The 22,642-nt window shown below is 43.5% G+C and overlaps 1 protein-coding gene across 2 annotated transcripts in view; it reads right to left on the reverse strand.

Annotated features, from left to right (window-relative positions):
* Window positions 1-21,516, reverse strand: part of RASSF6 (Ras association domain family member 6) — a 68,091-nt gene extending 46,575 nt beyond the window's left edge. The window contains exons 1-2 of one of the 2 annotated variants that reach the window (XM_040326339.1): window positions 21,419-21,516; window positions 3,690-3,782 (exon numbers count right to left, since the gene is read on the reverse strand). In XM_040326339.1, the coding sequence (XP_040182273.1) occupies window positions 3,690-3,754 (65 nt within the window). In that variant the 5' untranslated portion in view covers window positions 3,755-3,782; window positions 21,419-21,516. The other variant, XM_040326328.1, reaches the window with a different exon arrangement.
* Window positions 21,517-22,642: the final 1,126 nt, after the last annotated feature.

The following is a 22,642-nucleotide window of genomic DNA, read 5'->3' on the forward strand; positions in this document are numbered from 1 at the left end:
GGGGCCTAGCAAAGGTGACGAGGGCGGGGTTTAATAAATACGCGGAGTGTTTAAAAGGTGCACGCCGTGATTACGCATCTTACGCAGTAATTAGGCGAGCGTGAGAAACGAGGAGCGAGAGACAGGAAGGTAAGGAAATTAAAAATGGGATCAGCAGAGGCCTTGAAAATGTAGACACATGGGATGGGGGTTTGGGCTGTTGGTTGCACCCTTTTTAAGCTATTCTGTCTATGGGGTACCACAATGTTATTTTGGTATCCAAATGCTTTTGGACAACTCACAAAATAGAGATGTGAACAATGCTGTACCACATTGACAAGTTTTTGAATGGTGTATTCAGATCAGGCAAAGTATTGTTCAAGTGTTGGTTGTACAGAGGTCATTAGGAAGTGTCTTTTATGTCATCCATTGTCAGGGGCATGAGATTTACACATGAAAGAGTGCCTAGATGAATACTGTCATTTGTAAGCATTGTTTATTTTTCTATATTAAAAATATTTACTGCAATGTTAACAATGGCTCTGCATCTAGCAAATCAATGTTTGGTACAACCAATGCGGCCGAGCTGCCAATCATTGTTTAAACAAGAGAGACTGTGTTTGTAATTAGATATAGGTAATAAATTTGAAGACACATATTATATCAAGGTCAACGCTGATCCTTTTGAATATTTATTTTTCTTTGGTTTATGTTTTGCGAATCTAGACTCAAAAAGAAATATCATTTTTCAAAAAGTGAAATGGACCTCCTACAAACAAAGGAAGCTATAGAGGCCTTACTTCAAAAATATCAGGACACGCCCATCCTGTGGAATTCCAAGCACTCTTTATATTGTAATAAAGATGTACGAGCGGCAGCACTAGAAGAGCTAGCAAACTATATGCAAACATGGGTGCCAGGATGCACTGCCAACATGGTGAAGGATAAACTTGCCAACCTCAGAAGCACATACAGGAGAGCATACAAAGCTAATAAAAGCAAAAAATCGGGAGCAGCAGCAACACAAGCAAAGGAACCCAAACTGTGGTATTATAAACAGATGGCTTTTTTGCGGGACGAAATGGAAGGCAGGAAAACGATGTCGAGTCTTTCTTCCAACCTTTCCTCCATGCTACCTTCCAGCGGACATTCCCCAGATGACCACAGCCCTGCAGAGTCGGAGGAAGAGGGCCTGGCTGACAGAGATGCAGATCTGCCACCCTTCGATGAGGAGGTATAGTAGTTTCCTCTATATTTCTGGCGTAAATAATTCTTGGTGGATTAATGATTTGATATTGTAAAAGAAAAGCCAAGCTGGGAAAAAGCAAAAAAAAAGGTGTACAGACAAATAGGTGTCAGGGATGACAACTGCAGGGGTCAGAAGTAGAGTGTATTCAAGTAATAATGAACAGAAAATACTAAACGAAAAACATGAAAATGAGTGTGGTTTTATTTAGCGAAATTGTAAAAAATGTCCTTTTTTTCCACACAGGAAGAAGAGATCAGCCAGGAGGTGGCAGATCCTCAGGTGTCTGTCAGCCAGGAGGAGGCCGGGGTCAGTGGCAGCCAGGAGGAGGCCGGGGTCAGTGGCAGCCAGGAGGAGGCTGGGCCCAGTGGCCTGCAGCAGGTCCCCCCGGCCAGGAGAACCACCACCAGCCAGTCTTCTCCCCCCCAGGTGAGGCCATCAGGCCGAAGGAGGCAGTTGAGGCCTGTGGAGGAGGCAAGCCTCCGCATGATACAGGAGGCAAGCGCCATCATGAGGGCCCCCCTCAACCCCACAGAGGCCTTCAGTGCCTCATTGGCCCACGATTTGAATGAAGGGGAGGAGGACCAGAGAAGACTGGCAAAGGCCCTGATGAACCAGGTCCTTTGGTGGATGCAGAAGGGCCTGCTGACCCCAGACACTGGGCTATGTGACCCGGCCCGGCTTGCGGAACACCATCCTCCTGCTGCCACATCGACCCCACCTGCAAGACCCCGTGTTAGATCCGCTGGAAGGCTGCCTGGAGGGAAGGCTGGAAAGAGGAGGAAACGTTGATTCTCTGCCTTCCATTTCCTTCCACATAAAGGACATATTGTTTGGACTACCACAGTTTGGGTTCCTTTGTTTCTGTGCTGCTGCTTCATATTTTTGGGTTTGGCTCCTGAGGCTTGGAAGTTTATCCTTCACCATGTTGGAAATGCAAGTTTGCATATAGTTTGCTATCTATTCTAGTGCTGCCATTCTGTTTATTTTTTGTGATGACATTTGCCTAAATAAAAGGCTTTTTGCTTTCATTTGAAAACATGTCTATTGTTTGTTATACTGTGGGGATTATTAGGCAGCAAACCTTTAATAAATATACAATGGGTCATTTACAAAGGACACACTCCTTGGGGGGGGGGGGACATTTGGTGTGCCAACATGGTTTAATATTCTCAAATGAAACACAAAAAAAAAAAAAAAAAAAATTAAAAAGAAAAAAACATGTTAAAAAAAATTAAACTAAATGGTGACATAACTAGAAACAACAAAAAACAATAAAAGATGCACATTCCTTTACAAAAATGACTACTATAAATTATGGAGGACCACCAACCAAAACACACGTCTGGCATAGAAAACATTATTAAAGGATTACATCACAAGCAAGAAATGTGACATTTCAGTATGGGACAACTCTATTGAAATTGCATCAGCAAGAGAACGGGGTTATTCTAGCAAGAGAAGAATTAATAAAACGAGGCAAGAAAATGTGGTTTAGTGCGCCTTTTTAAGACATTGTTCTCTTGCTAGAATAAAAGGTTTCTAATGACGAATGTGCCATATCCCAAACAAACGCGAGTTTTACCTGAACGAGCGCTCCCGTCTCCTCATTTGGACTGAGCATGCGCGGGGTTTTTGTACGCTGCTTTTGTGTACAGACGACCGAACATGTCTGACGGACACGATTCCAGCAGACTGTTTTAAAGCAAGACCAGGAAACAGTTGTTCGTTGGAAAACGGTCTGGCCGACGAATGTTTGCTGGAATCCTGTCCGTTACTGCCTACACACGATCGAACATGTCCGCTGAAACTGGTCCGCGGACCAGTTTCAGCAGACATGTTTGGTCGTGAGTATGGGGCCTTTGGATTACCGTGGGCACACTGCAGCTCCAGACGATTGGTAAGCTCCATGTCTCCTGTGTTTACCTTAAAAGTTTTAAAGAAGAAGTATAGCCAAAGCTCGTTTGGCTTTATTCCCCCTATAGGTCACAGGAGTGCAGTTCGTTCTGTACTCCTGTGACCTGTTTTCAGTTGACATTGGGCTAAAGTCTGCTGTCGGCTGACGTCACTCAGTCCGGGTTTCAAAAAAGTCGGGTTCCACCCAGATGCCTGGATCGACACCTGGCTCAGCCTCTCAGCGATCCACTGAGAGCCTAAGCCAGCCACTCCAGCCCCCTCCACAGCCCAGTGCTTCAATGAGCCTGGGGAAGGGGGCAGAGCAGAGAAATTGTCACAGTCAGGGCTCTATGCTCAGAGTGATGGAGAGAACTGAGCAATCAGTGGTCTTTGACTGTAACTTTTTCAATGCAGAGCCAACGGGGGACAGATACGATGCTGCATCCACCTAGGTAAGTATAAATGTTTTTTTTTTTTTTTTTTTTAAGTCCATACTTCTCTTTTAAGTGATCCATGCATGCCTTTCTTGAGTTTAGGTTATTCAAATCTGCAGAACTATAAGACATACCTTGTGACGTACTTTGATTCTTTGATAAATGCTACTGGCGTTTCCCAGAAAGCATTTTTGGCCATTTTGAATTACTTTGGTTATGCTACATACCTAATAAAGACGAAAAAAAAAAAACAAGGATTTAATAATTTATGAATTAATACATTTTGCTATACAATGTCATATAGGTTAATGCTATGTACGGAACACAACTACTATATAGTACCAGAAATGACACACTTTTTATAAAAAGTGTCCTAATGTGCTTTCATTCTACAGCTCAACTTAAAACAATGCCTACATACATTTTAATGTCAGCTGGGATGTATATTCAGATACTACATGTACGCATACTATTTGTGCTCAATGCCTATGTAAGATCCAGTAAATAATCTGATGGGTAAGATTAATTTACATTACATCACAAAACAGAGAAGCATTGATTTGTTTGTATACATCCAAAATCTAGTGACAATATTTTCTCCATATAAATATTTTATTATATGTGAGGTTGTGGATTTCACAATTCTGCTGACTTCTAACATTCCAAAATCTACAAGCCCTGAATGACTTAAGCCTCGTACACACGACCGAGTTTCTCGGCAAAAACCAGCAAGAAACTTGCTGGTATTTTTTTTTTGCCGAGGAAACCGGTCGTGTGTACACTTTTCGACGAGGAAACTGTCGAGGATCTCGTTGAGCCAAAAAGAGAGCATGTCTTCTTTTTCCTCAACGGGAATGGGGAAATTTGGCTCGCCGAGATCCTCGACAGCCTAACAAGGAACTCGACGAGCAAAACGATGTGTTTCGCCGTCGAGTTTCTCGGTCGTGTGTACGAGGCTTTAGTTGATATGCTTCGGACTGATGAAAGAAAATAAAAATTGAAAAGAATTTTCAATTTTCAATGCTTATGCAAGATTCAGTAAATGTTACGAGGAAGAGTTTTCATTCTAAATGCCATGACAAGACAATATAAATAATACAGCCCTTTTTGAATGCTGTCTAGAAATGGTTGTTTAGAAAAGGCCTATTGCATCGGCAGTAATGGGTAATAGTGTTGAGCAGAATACGCCATATTCGATTTCGCGATATATCACGAATATATAGCCGAATATTCAAGAAATATTCGCTAAATTCGAATATTCGTGATATTTTATCGAAATGAAATGTTTGCGAAATTTCACTATTGCGAATGCGAAAATAATTGCGAAATTTCGACAACTGCGGTAGGAGCACTCTGATTGGCTCAGAATATTCGTGATATTTTATCGAAATTTCGCAAAATGCGAATGCGATATTTATTGCGGAATTTCGACAACTGCGGTAGGAGCCCTCTGATTGGCTCAGAATATTCGTGATATTTTATCAAAATTTCGCAAAATGCGAATGCGATATTTATTGCGGAATTTTGACAACTGCGGTAGGAGCACTCTGATTGGCTCTGATGCAAAAGAAGGGCGGAGAAAATAATCGCGCAATATTCCTATTGCCGAATATTCGCATTGCGAATATTCGCAATATAAAATGATCGCTTCAGCTACTCGGCCCAAGGTCTCTAATCATACCAGCAATGCTTTTAGACGTCGATGGAGATCACTAGGATGTGATCTGTTCTAAAAATAAAATAAAAAAAATCTGAATATTCGGAATAGCGAATATTGACCGCGAAATTCGAGATATTCGCGAATACTCGAATATGCCATATTCGAGCCGAATATTCGCAATACGAATATTCGTGAGCAACACTAATGGGTAACGCGGTAATTCTGACAAAGAATGATCACTCAAATAACACACTCACAGTTGCACTATACTTAGCTTCTACGAATGATTGGAATGAGAGTAGGAGGAGGATTCAAAGGATGCTGAACTGATGCAGAGACGACAAATTATCTTTCTTACGCCTGGAGTCGAAAGATTATGAAAGGCAATCACTGAGATTGCTTAGAACTGCTTATATAGTTTCTTTTTCTCTAGCTCCAGAAGCTTGTGCATATAAGTGAGTGACAATGTCATATGTTACATCTTCCCACAAATAGCCTTTGCAATAGGAAAACACCAGGACTTTCCAGAGTACATTGCGAGGCTTCAGTCCTGCATGCAGTTATAGCAAAAAAAGTTTTTAACCAAATTGAGATTTACAAGTGGTTGTTAATCAAACTATATTTCTTAGGTTCTTTGGTAAAAAATAACCCAGATCATTGTATATTATTTGGTCTTTGGTTATAGAGTCTGCAAGCTATGGTGCCAATCATTGAAAATGTATCACACTGGATGTACTGATGGCCTGATCTCATTTCTTGAGACACTAACATGCCAAGACAGTACAAATACCCTCCAAATGACCCATTTTTGGAAAGTGGACATTCCAAAGTATTTAGTATGAGGCATGGTTTTTTGAAGTTGTAATTTTTTCCCACTATTCTTTGCAAAATGAGGATTTTTCCCCCCCACAAAATTGTCATATTAACAGGTTATTTCTCTCACATGGCAATTGCATACTTGCAACTACACCACAAAACAGATTCTGCTACTCCTTCCGAGTATGGCCATACCATGTGTGAGACTTTTACACAGCCTGGCCACATACAGAGGCCCAACATGCAGGAAGCACTGTCAGGTGTCACAGGGACAAAAATTACACATCTAATTTCCTGACTACCTATCACACTTTTGTAGGCCCTGGAGCACCAGGACAATGTAAATGCCCACAAAATCACTATTTTTTTGGAAAGCAAACACCCCAACGTATATTCTAGGCATAATGAACCTTTTGACCATGTCATTTTTCCACAATTTTTTTTTAAAATGTGGAAAGAAAATGAAAACACATTTTTTAAACATATTTTTTACACATTTTTACAGCACTGACGGCCAGTGATGAGGATCTACTGATAGGGTGGACTGATGGGCACTATTGGGCACTGATGAGCACTAACAGGTCACTGTAGTGCCACTAATAAGCACTAATATAACATAGCACTGTAGTGGCACTTATGAGCACTATAGTGGCACTGATAAGCACTATATTGGCACTGATAAACACTGTAGTGGCACTGATAAGCACTCACTGATGGGCACTGATGAGCACTGTAGTGGCACTGTAGGGAACTGATGAGCACTGTAGTGGCATCATAGGGCACCGATGAGCAATGTAGTGACACTGATGAGCAGTGTAGTGGCAATGATGAGCACTGTAGTGGCACTGAGGACACTGATGAGCAGTGTAGTGGCACTGATGAGCAGTGCAGTGGCAATGATAAGCACTGTAGTGTCAATGGTGGGCACTGTAGTGGCACTGATGAGCAATGTAGTTGCAGTGATGGACACTGTAGTGACACAGAAATGGCACTAATGGATACCCTAGTGACACTAATGGCACTGATAGACACTGTAGTGGCATTGATGGTTCTGTAATTGCACTGATGGACACCACAAGGACACTGATGGCACTGATGAACACTGTAGTGACACTGATGGACACTGTAGTGACACTGATAGCACCGTAATGGCACTGATGGACACTAAATTGGCACTGATGAACACTGTAGGGAAGCTGGTTGCACTGTAATGGCACTGATGGGACTGTGACGGCACTGATGGACACTGTACTGGCACTGATGGACACTGGTGGCACGGTAATTGCACTGACGGCACTGTAATGCCACAGCTGGACACTGTATTGGCACTGATGGACACTGTATGGACACTGATGGCACTATAATGACACTGATGGCACTTGCTATCATGCCAGGTCACACTGCTGTGGTGTTTCACCCTCCTCTCCTCACACCAATACAGCATAGAGTGAGAAGCGCAACCCTGGGCGCCGTCATTTGACGGCATTCCAGAACTAGCCAGCTGCGCTGTATCCATCATTCTCCTATAGCGCAGTCAGCAAGTGGTTAAACTTTTCACAGTTAACATGATATTTAGAGAGCTGTTTTTGAAATATCAAACCATTATGAGCGCACACTATACACCTAAACGCCTATATGATTGTGGGAAAAGACAAGATCCGGTTTGTGACCTCATGCATATACCGTACTATGGAACTGTATGAAGCTGGTACATTACTGGGAAAAGTTGTCAACACGGTTAATAGAGTGATCCAAATTAACATTTTGGGGACCCCCATTTTAGGTTGCACTGAACATTTTGCATATGAAGCTTATACAGTATACGTGAAGCAATTGTTAGAGCATTATTTTAGGCTCACAAGCTAATTCTTATGAGCTGGACATCTCCAATTCCACCCTCGGGTGGCTAAATGGAAGCTTCAGCTGAACAACACGCTACATATAGTATATAGCAATAAAATATACACTCACAGGGGTATTCCTGAAAAATTTGAGAGGTATGAGGCCTGTAACTCTTGGGCCTTGTACACACGAGCAGACATGTCCGATGAAAACGGTCCGCGGACCGTTTTCATCGGACATGTCTGCTGGGAGCTTTTGGTCTGATGTGTGTACACACCATCAGACCAAAATCCCTGCGGACAGAGAACGCGGTGACGTAGAAGACACCGACGTTCTCTGACACGGAAGTTCAATGCTTCCACGCATGCGTCGAATCAATTCGACGCATGCGCGGGATTTCGGGCCACTGGTTATACGTCATAACCAGCGGACATGTCCGATGAGTCGCACTAACCATCGGACATGTCCGATGGACAGGTTTCCAGCAGACACGTTTCTTAGCATGCTAAGAAACTTTTGTCCTCTGGAGACCTGTCCGCTAGGCCAGGAAACCGGTCCGCTAGGCCGTACACACGGTCGGACATGTCCGCGGAAACTGGTCCGCGGACCAGTTTCAGCGGACATGTTCGGTCGTGTGTACGAGGCCTTGGGATGCCCACCTTAGACTCAAAGGTCCGGATTCACAAAGCACTTACGCCGACGTATCTCGATATACGCCGCGTAAGTGTAACTATGCGCCGTCGTATCTGTGCGCCGTGCCCACAGAACTAGATACGCCTAAAAATAGGCTTCATCCGACCGACGTAACTTTCCTACGCCGGCGTATCGTGGGCGCATATTTACGCTGGCCGCCTCATTGCAAATATGCAAATGAGGGAGATACTCCGATTTACGAACGTAGTGGCGCCCGGCACATAATATACGCGGTTTGCTTAAGGCTTACGTCCGGCGTATAATTATTCCCCATCTATGAGGCGCAACTCATGCAAAGGTATGGACCAGGGAACAGCCGTCGTATTTTACGTTGTTTACGTAGTAGTACGTGAATAGGGCTGGGCGTAGGTTACGTTCACGTCGTAGGCAGTGATTCGACGTATCTTAGGGAGTAGTTTCGACGTGATTCTGAGCATGCGCACTGGGTTGCGTCCATGGGACGGCACATGCGCCGTTCATTTTAAGTACGTGTCTGTCACTCGGCCCATCATTAGCATGGGGTCACGCCTCATTAGCATGGCTCACGCTCACTTCCACTTACGCTGGCTTACGCTGAGGAAACCCAGCGTAGATTTGGGGGCGAGTGCTTTGTGAATCCAGTGCTTGCATCTGTGCGCTGCGTCGGCGTAGCGTATATTAGATACACCATGCCCGCTTAAATATGCACCGATGTATGTGAATCCGGGCCAATGTCTCTTCCTCTGGGATAGAAAATCATAGTTTTATTTCTGGCTTGAGTGCCCTTTATTTGATGATAGAGTTGCATGCTGGGTCTGACAATTTCCATTTTTCTTTTTCATTTTTTTTTTCCGTTTTTCTTTTTGTTGTATAATGTTCTTCCTTACTGGTCAGTTTACTTTTTAGAATGTGAAACTATTTTGATTCAGTTGTGCAGTTTTTATGCTGACCTAGTGACATATTGGCAAATCACTGTAAGGTATGCTGTACGTGGAAGTCTGTATTCTTAAAAAAAAAAAGATTTTGCAGGGACAGTTACGTATGTGCACAGAGCTGGGATGACTAGCATCAAGTATTATTAGGAAGTGGATTTATATGTATACACATCTCTCTGAAGTACTGTACTTTCCCTGGGGAAAGCCACCTCACTTTACATAAGTCTGTGTCTTGTGACGCAGTACAGGAAAAAGAGTAAAATGAAAACCAAAAGCAAAGACTTTAAGAGTGAAAAACAAAGCATTTACAAATTTAAAACAGCAATTTAAAGCACAAAAGAAAGCAAATACATAATGCTTTATTTACTTTGCCAAGCGTTGTAGAAAGCTCATGACAAAAGAAACTACATTGACTTATGTACACAAGCTGGTGTTTGCATTTCTTCTATTTCACACCCGGTCTCCAATTTTCTGAGGCTATGAAAGCTACAAAATTGTCCACATTGGAGTCAACAAGTGCGGTTTGTAGTTTCTGGGCCAGATCCACAGAGCAAGTACGCCAGCGTATCTACTGATACGCCGGCGTACTTTCAAATTTCCCCCGTCGTATCGTTGTTTTGAATCCTCAAAACAAGATATGACGGCTTCTGGGTTAGATCCGACAGGTGTACGGCTTCGTACACCTTCGGATCTAAGATGCAATACTTCGTACGCGCGGCCGTCGCATTTTCTAACGTCGTCTGTAGTCGGCTTTTTCCGGCGTATAGTTAAAGCGTATAGATAGAATTGCCATGTTAAGTATGGCCGTCGTTCCCGCATCAAAATTAGAATATATTTTTTTTCGTAAGTCGTCCGTGAATAGGGATGGACGTAACTCACGTCTAAGTTAAAAAAATGACGTTGTTGCGACATCATTTTGCGCAAAGCACGGCAGGAAATTTCTGGACGACGCATGCGCATTTCATTCGGCGCGGGGACGCGCTTCATCTAAATGAAACCTGCCCCCAACCCGCCCAATTTGAAATACGCCGCCAGAAATACACTACGCCGCCGTAACTTACGGCGCAAACTCGCTGAGGATTCGAAAATGCGCCAGGTAAGGTACGGCGGCGTAGCGTATCACTGATACGCTGCGCGGAACTAAATGTATGTGGATCTGGCCCTCTGTTTTATGGAATGCAAACATATTCACTCTTTTATCTGCCAAAGGATTTGCAATTATGCCAAGTTAACCATTTGTCTACTTCTTGCACAGTACAAAGTTAGACAAGTGATACACTTTTTACCAGGTTCAGCAATCCACCTTCCCTTGTCACCTCTCCAACTCCAGCCCACTTTCTGGACAGCAAAGAGGAATCATCATTTCTGTCCAGTGAACAGGGGCCTACCTACCTGAAAGCAGCTATATACCGAACCCACAAGTAGCACCATCACCTTACTGACCATCAGAGGAATGTGTATTACTAGAATGGCTTGACAAATTTAAAGGCCACTTTTGTGGCGGAAATAAAATAGTAAATAAAGAAAAAAATAATATAACGCATATAATTGCGACACTAATCATATTGTAATTTAATGTTATTAAAAATTACTTTTCCTTTTCAATTTGCAGCTCTGCAATTTTCTGAAAATGCAATGCAATATGGCTACCTGGGGTTGTTCTGTACACAGAGGGGGTTATTTACAAAAGGCAAATAAACTTTGCACTACAAGTGCAAAGTGCTCTTGGAATTGCACTGAAAGTGCACTTGGAAGTGCAGTCGCTGTAGATCTGAGGGGGACATGCAAGGAAAATAAAAAACAGCATTTTAGCTTGCACATGATTGGATAATAAAGTCAGCAGAGCTTCCCCTCATTTCACATCTACCCCTCAGATTTACAGCGACTGCCCTTCCAAGTGCGCTTTCAGTGCACTTTGCACTTGTAGTTTGCACTTGTAGTGCAAAGTGGATTTGCCTTTCGTAAATAACCCCCAGAGTGTGTACTGACCACTCTCCAGAAACATAATTTCCTGCTTCTGTGATCGGCTTACCAATTTTTCCAGAAATCGGCACTAAGAAACAAGTCAGATTTCAGGCACCCCCTGCAACAAAAGATACTTTCAATAGGAACCCATCTAAAGGGATGCAGGCCCAGCAGATTTCCTCATTAGTGCCCTGCTACTGCCACACCTGACAGTTAATTATGAAACCACTCCCATTAGACCCACTCAGAGCAGAGGCCCAGACAAACACACATGGATTTATTAAAAATAACAAAAGGTAGGGATCTGTAACAAAGTTTGTTATACTCCTTGCAATGTATATAGATCACCCAGGGGGGAATGTTTTTTTCTTAACAAAAGTTGAGTATCACTTTAACAAATTCTTAGACAGGTAAACCAGTACAAGTTACTGGAACTATACAGTATATTTAGCTGTTAGCCTGGAGTTCCATTTAATAGGGACATTCTGCATATGTGGCATTGTTAAGAAGCTACACATTTTTTTTTTCATTTAGAGCTAAGTATAGAATGGTTAAAAACCCATGTACATTTTTATTTTTTTGCCATCTGTGTCTAATTACGGAGATTTCCATTCATTTCCTGTCCTGGGTGAGAGGAAATCTCGCCAAAGCATAGAAAATCCCCTCTTAGATAATTGTATTGGAAAAGAGTTTCTATTGAAAGATTTCCCCTCTATTCTTGTTCCAGTAAAAGCTCAAAATATTGGATTGTCTCTCACATTTAGTCAAACAGAGACACAGACAATAAGAAACTGGCAGGGGTCCTAACCCCATCATCACTCTATTTAAAAACTAAGAAAACAATATTTTGGATTTACATACACTTTAAAGTGTAAGTAAACCCCCCTATCGTTTTCAGCCAAGGAAGCTGCCATCTTGGCCTCTGTTTAATCTACAACTGCCATGATGCTGCACATGTGATCAGTTATGACACGAGCCATTGGATGGTTTGACAGTTTGGTTGAGAGCACAACCATTGGGAGTGTTATATTTCCGGCACGTGCTGGAAATAAAACTGTTTTATGGATGGGTTTACTTCCGCTTTAAACAATCAATGCCTGGACATGTCATATATTTAAATGCAATATTATAATGCTGTTGTTCATAATTAGTTAAAAGCAGATCAGTATGATATTTTGATATGTATCATCTTTGGTTGGATTACGGGGGAGAAAATAACCGCTCAGTAGTCTTCAAAGAACCTCCTCACTGGAACCAAACCATGGGTGCCGGAAATGCAATAGTGATGCAAAAATACGAAGGAAACTTGGACAGCCGCACACCAAAAATGTTGGTACCAGCTATGACTAAGCACTGAAGCTACAGTGCGAAACGTTAGCTTTTGTTCCAATTTTTTTTGCTGTGGCATGTTTATTTTGTGATCGATTTTAATTAAAAGAACATTTTTGGAGTGCGGCTGTCCAAGTTTCCTTCGTATCTTTGGTTGGATTACGTTTACCAGATGCAGCGTGTTAGTACCGTATTTTTCACTCCATAAGATGCACCTGACCATAAGATGCACCTAGGTTTTAGAGGAGGAAAACAAGATTAAAAATATTCTGAACCAAATGGTGTGCAAAAATATTTACCAGTGCCCATAAACTGCTGCCTGACCAGTGCCAATCAAATGCAACCTGACTTGTGCCATACAATGCAGCTTGACCTGTGCCATACAATACAACCTGACCTGTGAAATACAATGCAGCTTGACCTGTGCCATACAATGCAGCCTACCTGTGCCATACAATGTATACTGTCTGGGCTATACAATGCAGCCTGTCTGTGCCATAAAATGCAGCCTGTCTGTGCCATAAAAGGCAGCCTGTCTGTGCCATACAATGCAGCCCGTCTGTGCCATAAAATGCAGCCTGTCTGTGCCATACAACAAAGCCTGTCTGTGCCATACAATGCAGCCTTACCTGTGCCTAGAGAGAACATCATCACATCCGACAGAGCAGCCTGAGCCTGGGGCACTCCATTCGGCCTGCTCTGTCTTCTGTCTGTGACAGGTAAGGCCGAGCACAAGGTGACAGGCTCAGGATGACAGGATTGACTGGCGCTCATGGGAAACGGCCGCCCGGTATTCTAACGCGGCGGCAGCAGCGTCATGGGGGGCGGTCCTGGTCAGTATTAGCTTCATAAGACGCACAGGCATTTTCCCCCATTTTTTGGGGGGTAAAAAGTATGTCTTATTAATATATTTTTTTTTTCATGGGTTTTTTTTCATGGGCATCCCCCTCAAAACCAGACCCAGAAGGTCTGCGTGTTTTTTTTTCTTTCTTTCTTTTTTTAAAAAGCCAGCAAGGAAATGTCATTTGCTGGCAAAGAAGGATACCCTTTCCTCTTTAAATATCAGTCACTATATACAATTATAAAATCACTGCTTTAAGGCTGGGTTCACAGGGGCTCGCAGCAGGGGGTCCGCTGACACTCTCCTGAACTGCGAATTGGATGCGAGGAAACCAATTTGCATAAGTGTGAACCCAGCCTGAGTCGGATGGAATTTTTTTCAAACTTGTTTTGCATTGGTATCCCCCGGAATCAGGAAGTGTTCTTGGAGAACAGTATGGGGAGTATCTAGATAGGGAGGTACACATTGGTTAGAAGGAGATAGCAGAGCAGGGAAAGGTTCTTGGGGAACAGTATGGAGAGTATCTAGATAGGGAGGTACACGCTGGTTAGGAGGAAACAGGATGAGAGCAGGGAAAGGTTGCTGGGGAACAGTATGGGGAGTATCTAGATAGGGAGGTACACACTGGTTAGAAGGAGATAGCAGAGCAGGGAAAGGTTCTCGGGGAACACTATGGAGAGTATCTAGATAGGGAGGTACACGCTGGTTAGGAGGAAACAGGATGAGAGCAGGGAAAGGTTCCTGGGGAACAGTATGGGGAGTATCTAGATAGGGAGGTACACACTGGTTAGAAGGAGATAGCAGAGCAGGGAAAGGTTATTGGGGAACACTATGGAGAGTATATAGATAGGGAGGTACATGCTGGTTAGGAGGAAACAGGATGAGAGCAGGGAAAGGTTCCTGGGGAACAGTATGGGGAGTATCTAGATAGGGAGGTACACACTGGTTAGAAGGAGATAGCAGAGCAGGGAAAGGTTATTGGGGAACACTATGGAGAGTATATAGATAGGGAGGTACACGCTGGTTAGGAGGAAACAGGATGAGAACAAGGAAAGGTTCTTGGGGAACAGTCCTGCATCTTACTCCACCAGTGCAGCACCCTATCTGAGAGGTTAATTTCAGAAGCCTAGGAGGAACGTTTAAGGAGCACTCCTTGAGCATACTCCCGCTTGGAATTACTACATACTAAATACAAAAAACACAGTCACTTCTAGCGCTAATAGGTCTTTCAAGGTGTGATGTGACAGATATCAGATAAAATGGTGGTGTGAAAGGTATATATGGTATCCCAAAGCTAGGTGGATGCTGCCTTCCTCAGATGGGGTAATCCGAAAGGAACTACAAGAGAAATGGAAGGCGCGCACACCTAGTGCATTGAATAAAGTGAATCTCTCGCGCTACTTTGAGTATGTGGATAAATGTGTAGAGATACAATAAAAACCAAAGCTGCTAAATCTCGTGATGTTCACCGAACATAAAAATAGGTATATATAAATAAATAAATGATTAGCGCTAAAGTCAAAAAATCCATACAAAAAGTGCTGACACCATGTGTCGTGGTGCTAGGTGAAATATCACAAGCAATATAATACAAACGTGTAGAATTGAATAGATATTAATATAAATAAATAAATAAATATAAATATCAATATTAAAAGTGCTCCTGTGCCAAATAGTGACTTAAAGCAAAAACGTGAACTGTTGCTGAATGCAACGACTCTATATAAAAGTGCAACACGTGCCTCCTAGACCATCAATGTCCGTGATGGAAATGGTTCAATAATGCAAAAAATGAATGAAGGAAGGAGATAATAAAATGTAAAATTGTTCCCATAGATGAGGGGGTAAATCCTCCTGACAGTCCAAATTTCTGGTCCAACCCTGGTTTTAGTTGTAGTATTGAACCATAATGGTGATCCTACACCTGTCTCCCAAAACTCTCACCTCACGGATCTGTGTGTTAGGCACATAAGGCCTTGTACACACGACCGGACATGTCCGCTGAAACTGGTCCGCCGACCAGTGTCAGCGGACAGATCCGATCGTGTGTACAGGCTAGCGGACAGATTTCCAGCAGACAAATGTTTCTTAGCATGCTAAGAAACATGTCCGCTGGGAAGCTGTCCGGCGGACATGTCCGCTGGTTAGTACGTCTAACCAGCGGACAGAAATCCCGCGCATGCGTCAAATTGATTCGACGCATGCGTGGAAGCATTGAACTCGCGCGATAGAGAACGTCGGTGTCGTCTACGTCACCGCGTTCTCTGTCCGCGCTGATTTCGGTTTGATGGTGTGTACAGCCATCAGACCGAAATCTCCCAGCGGACATGTCCGATGAAAACGGTCCGGCGGACCGTTTTCATCGGACTGTCCGCTCGTCTGTACGGGGCCTAAGAGTGGTGTCAGCCTTCATACAATTACTGGGTATCCAGATGGATGGCGCACTGATCTCCACGATCCAGTGTCCTGAAATTGGTAGCTGAAATGTGGGGAGGGGGCGGTAGGAGATCGCTCCGACCCAAACCCAAAAGGAGGAGAGGAGACTACTATAGTGTAGTAATTTCGGTAAACTTTTAATGCAATAATAAAAAATTGGACTCTTACAATTAAAATATATTAAGCAAGCAGGGTATAATTGCAGTGTTGTCACACTGTCTTACTATGCCCTCCGCTGCTCCCGGTCTGCGCTGTCGGCCTCAGTCTCCCTACGGCGTTACCGAAATTACTACACTATAGTAGTCTCTTCTCCTCCTTTTGGGTTTGGGTCGGAGCGATCTCCTACCGCCCCCCTCCCCACATTTCAGCTACCAATTTCAGGACACCGGATCGTGGAGATCAGTGCACCATCCATCCGGATACCCCGTAATTGTATGAAGGCTGACACCACTCTTATGTGCCTAACACACAGATCCGTGAGGTGAGAGTTTTGGGAGACAAGTGGAGGATCACCATTATGGTTCAATACTACAACTAAAACCAGGGTGGACCAGAAATTTGGACTGTCAGGAGGATTTAGGTAAGTTGCAAGTGCCCACAATGCCCATTCTGGAGATGCAGAATAGCATAGCATTGGTCGCATAAAACTGAGAGTTAAAAAAAAAAAATTATATTCATAACATCTGCCGAGTATTAAAGAGCATATGGGCTGGCAAAGCATTGCATAAATCCATACATTTCTTTTTCATACATCATGGGACACAGAGTCAAGCTAATATTCATTACCTGCTGGGTTATACTTTATCATTAGGTGAATGGACACTGGTAGACCAAAGGTCTTTAGATAGGAAGTGATCCCCTAAATAACCCCTCCCATACAGGAAGCACATAATTTTTTTTTACCAGTGTCCGGGCAGTCAAGGTTTATTTGTCTAGATCTGCAGAGATCCGAGGATCAGACCTCTTTTTTTGTTTTACCAAAAGGACCCAGGAAAGGGCAGGCAACTTCCAAAGCTTCCATTGCCAATTGGGTCTGTCAATTGATCATTCATTCCTACGGTCTGAAACAACAAGCTCCTCCCTTTAGGGTGGGAGCTCATTCTACCAGGGGTGTAATAGCCTCCTGGGCTTTTTGCCATCAGGTATCTGTGGCACAGATTTGTAAGGCTGTTTCCTGGTCTTCAGGGCATACGTTCACAAAATTTATCAAGTGGATGTCCGAGCAGCCGAGGATTCGGCTTTCGGTTGCAGTGTTCTGCTGCTGTTCTGATGGCTATTATTGTTTGGCATGGTGTCTCCCTCCCCTCAAGACTATTGCTCTGGGACATCCCAGCAGATAATGAATATTAGCCTGACTCTATGTCCCATGATTTATGAAAAAGAAAATAGGATTTTTTGTCATACTTACCTGTAAATTCCTTATGTAGCACTACCTCCGAAGGAGCTTCTGGCTACATTTTGGGTTTGCACGTTACCTCTGTAGCTTCGTTGTCAGGGTGGGAAAGTCCATGATAAATGCAATGTCCAGACAGATGTAAAACCTCCAACAGTTAGGTTTTATTAATTTTACTGCAAGGTAACTTGAAATAGAGAATGTAGAAGGGAGGAGAAGAGCAGGGGAAGGTTCAGGCACATGGTACAGAGTCAATCAGTCTCCACTCTCAGCTATTGAGTGGGTATTGCTCACATGGATAGTCCCCTCTCACTTGGCCCAGCAGCCGGGTCGATGCACGAACTAATGTCCAGATGGTCTCTGCCACAGACCTTTTGGAATGAACTTGGTCTCTGCCACAGACCTTTGAATGAGCTTGGATGCGTTCAGGAATCCTCTGCCACAGGATTTCAAAGTCCCGAGGATCAGACCTCTTTTTTTGTTTTACCAAAAGGACCCAGGAAAGGGCAGGCAACTTCCAAAGCTTCCATTGCCAATTGGGTCTGTCAATTGATCATTCATTCCTACGGTCTGAAACAACGAGCTCCTCCCTTTAGGGTGAGAGCTCATTCTACCAGGGGTGTAAGAGCCTCCTGGGCTTTTTGCCATCAGGTATCTGTGGCACAGATTTGTAAGGCTGTTACCTGGTCTTCAGGGCATACGTTCACAAAATTTATCAAGAGGATGTCCGAGCAGCCGAGGATTCGGCTTTCGGTTGCAGTGTTCTGCGGGCTGCTGTATAAGTTCTGATGGCTATTATTGTTTGGCATGGTGTCTCCCTCCCCTCAAGACTATTGCTCTGGGACATCCCAGCAGATAATGAATATTAGCCTGACTCTATGTCCCATGATTTATGAAAAAGAAAATAGGATTTTTTGTCATACTTACCTGTAAATTCCTTATGTAGCACTACCTCCGAAGGAGCTTCTGGCTAAATTTTGGGTTTGCACGTTACCTCTGTAGCTTCGTTGTCAGGGTGGGAAAGTCCATGATAAATGCAATGTCCAGACAGATGTAAAACCTCCAACAGTTAGGTTTTATTAATTTTACTGCAAGGTAACTTGAAATAGAGAAAGTAGAAGGGAGGAGAAGAGCAGGGGAAGGTTCAGGCACATGGTACAGAGTCAATCAGTCTCCACTCTCAGCTATTGAGTGGGTATTGCTCACATGGATAGTCCCCTCTCACTTGGCCCAGCAGCCGGGTCGATGCACAAACTAATGTCCAGATGGTCTCTGCCACAGACCTTTTGGAATGAACTTGGTCTCTGCCACAGACCTTTGAATGAGCTTGGATGCGTTCAGGAATCCTCTGCCACAGGATTTCAAAGTCCCGAGGATCAGACCTCTTTTTTTGTTTTACCAAAAGGACCCAGGAAAGGGCAGGCAACTTCCAAAGCTTCCATTGCCAATTGGGTCTGTCAATTGATCATTCATTCCTACGGTCTGAAACAACGAGCTCCTCCCTTTAGGGTGAGAGCTCATTCTACCAGGGGTGTAAGAGCCTCCTGGGCTTTTTGCCATCAGGTATCTGTGGCACAGATTTGTAAGGCTGTTACCTGGTCTTCAGGGCATACGTTCACAAAATTTATCAAGAGGATGTCCGAGCAGCCGAGGATTCGGCTTTCGGTTGCAGTGTTCTGCGGGCTGCTGTATAAGTTCTGATGGCTATTATTGTTTGGCATGGTGTCTCCCTCCCCTCAAGACTATTGCTCTGGGACATCCCAGCAGATAATGAATATTAGCCTGACTCTATGTCCCATGATTTATGAAAAAGAAAATAGGATTTTTTGTCATACTTACCTGTAAATTCCTTATGTAGCACTACCTCCGAAGGAGCTTCTGGCTAAATTTTGGGTTTGCACGTTACCTCTGTAGCTTCGTTGTCAGGGTGGGAAAGTCCATGATAAATGCAATGTCCAGACAGATGTAAAACCTCCAACAGTTAGGTTTTATTAATTTTACTGCAAGGTAACTTGAAATAGAGAAAGTAGAAGGGAGGAGAAGAGCAGGGGGAGGTTCAGGCACATGGTACAGAGTCAATCAGTCTCCACTCTCAGCTATTGAGTGGGTATTGCTCACATGGATAGTCCCCTCTCACTTGGCCCAGCAGCCGGGTCGATGCACAAACTAATGTCCAGATGGTCTCTGCCACAGACCTTTTGGAATGAACTTGGTCTCTGCCACAGACCTTTGAATGAGCTTGGATGCGTTCAGGAATCCTCTGCCACAGGATTTCAAAGTCCCGAACCTCCAGCCCTGCAGTAGAAGAGCCTTTAAAGCCTGAACCGGCGGACTGCAGGGCTTTCAATGTAGTGGATCCCTCCTTAATTAGGTCACCAGGCCTCACCCGAGATGCTAGCACTTTGCCGGTTTCCTCCAGGGCAGGTCCTTCCCTGATTTCCTTCACCAAGACAGCTTCTTCCCTTGTGGACAGACAGCTTGGGATCCCCTTTTAAGATTGCAGGCCTCAGCCAGCATAGCTGGGCCTACTCAACAGCGAAACAACTCTGGGCCAACGTGGCCCCAAAGTCGGGCTCACACACACGCACCTCGCGCCAGGAGGGCCACGAGGCGAATGACCCCGATAAATGGCGTCTGCCTCTTAAGTACCCCCTCCCAGAATGCACAGCGGGGTCACCACTCCCATTGCACCGCTGCCGAGAAGGGACACCCAACACACCATGGTACACCTGCGTTTCAACATAAGGCCAAGATGGCAACGCCACCTGCAGGCAACACGAGAAACTACCAAGTAGTACCACCGCCAAAACAGAGGCAAATTTGTGTTAATTAAACAGGTCTGGGCCCAAGTATTGGCCCAGATTTCCCCTAAATTTGAAATTGCACCCCCTATATTTGGCGTGGGCGCTACACTTATCTTTGAGTACATCATGGGACACATACTCCCCTCTTTTTTGAGGATTCAATGCTTTCTACAAAACTTATGTGCTTCCTGTATGGGAGGGGTTATATAGGGGATCACTTCCTGTCTAAAGACTTTTGGTCTACCAGTGTCCATTCACCTAATGGTGAAGTATTACCCAGCAGGTAATGAATATTAGCCTGACTCTGTGTCCCATCATGTACTCAAAGAAAAGGATTTTACAGGTAAGTATGATGAGAAAATCCTATTTTTAAACCATATGCCTGGTGTGCCAAGCTGGTATGTAGAAGGGGGCTGGCAACATGTGTTTTCAAATGTTACTAAACAAAAAAAAAAATCGATATGGAGTAACTTGTCAAGCAGATCAAGTAATGTTCACTTATACCAACTGGCCATGATTCAACCGGATCTGCTGCAGACCTTGGAACCTGTGGACTAATAAGCTGATGTTCAATAAAGAATACACATTTACTCCAGAGAGCCTAAAAACACATGAACCTTCTTCTTGTTTCAGCAGAACCTATCAAAAATGATTTAATAATCACAAAAACTGAGAAAACTATTTCAATGAAAACGATGCAGGGAACGCTAGCATGTCACGCACGGTTTCATCTAAAAGCCCAAGCATAGACTTTCATCTCTATTCAGTACACATGACCTAAGTTAAACATTTAAAAGATTGAATTCTTTAATAAGTACTTAAAGTGAAGCTCAGTGATCCCTGCATCCTGTTTTTATAAGCTAGTACCTAGACTTCTTTAGTAGTTATTCCCCCATGTGTTCTTAAACAAGGGCACGCGCAGCATGACCTATACGTAGTTAAGTGACACTGATATCAGTTTTTGAAGAAGTGTCGCCTGTTTCAGATATATGTTTAAAATCTCCAACTAGGGAAGTTTTTGTTCAGATTACACTTACCCTGCTCTGCCAGAAAATGACACTTCATATCACTTGCAGCTTCATGGTGCGTCCAAGACAACATGGCACTGTACAAATGACCTGAAGGCTCACCCGATCAACTCGTAGAAGACAAGGAAGAGTTAATACTTACTTTACGGACACACAGGTATTGAAGATTGAAGCCACTCCTTTGTGCCTCAGTGCATTTCGGGAGTGTTTACCAGACCTGATAGAGCAGCTGATAGAAAGGGACTTGTATGCACATTCATACCTGTAAGAGGGGGTGTGGCTTATGCCTGGCTCAGACATCTGTCACTGCAGGGCATGGACTCTCCTCTTCAAGAAAGTGTACTTTATGATCTGTGTTTTAAAACACAACTTTTCTTTCAACAGACATTTTGATTGCCATTAATTCTGACACATACTTCTCAAACACTCCTTCTGAATAACTGGACATGTCTATTGTAATATTATTAGAAGGCAAAGTACTAAACTAGATGTGTCAAATGCTCGTTTGATAAACCAAACATGACCATTCGCTGTATAACATAATTGTACAATCTCTTTTAGATCTACTATCAAGTAGTGCAAGTGCAAATAAAATGTATGCCTAAAAGGCTGGTCCACACCCGATGCAGTACAGTGCGTTCTTAATCTGCATTAAAAATGCATGCACAGTAGTGTATGTTATTCCAATGGCCTTAGTTCACACCAGCGCAGTGAAAAAAAAGTAGAGCACACAGCATTTTTACGGTATGGAACTCATCTGGAATGTCGAAAACACATGGAAAATGCACTAGAACACATGTAAATGCACCAGAAACGCACCAGAACATACATGTCCTGAACTGAGAGGAAGAAAAAATCGGTGAAAAATGCACCATCAGAAAAATGCATGTAAAAGTGCATTCAGAAACGCATCTGGAATGCAGAAATTGTGGTGTGAATCGACCCTTAACCACTTAATGTCCACCGTATAGCAGTTTTACATATATATATATATATATATATATATATATATATATATATATATATTGTGACGCTATGCGAGGTGCGATACATGATCATAGGTACATTTCACCTCGCATACGTTCTATCATGAGAGACTGAACCGGAATCCATTCCGGGTTTTACAGCCTCTGGGCCTGGCTAGGGTTCCGGTCCGGATGTTTGGGTCCACTGGAGTCCACAATCAGCTGGACTTTAAATGTCCAGGAAGAGAGCACAACAGGGCTCTGGCTTAAAACTCAGGAAGGGACCTGAGTGAGGGGAGCGCTGAGTGCTGGATGGAAAAGGTTTGCTTTACTGCATGTTTTGTGGGTGTCAGGGACTAGCCCCACACTGTATAGAGAGGAGATCCTGTTTGTTTAGTTTA

The sequence above is a fragment of the Rana temporaria genome, chromosome 1, assembly GCF_905171775.1.
Source record: "Rana temporaria chromosome 1, aRanTem1.1, whole genome shotgun sequence".
Lineage (NCBI taxonomy): Eukaryota > Metazoa > Chordata > Amphibia > Anura > Ranidae > Rana > Rana temporaria.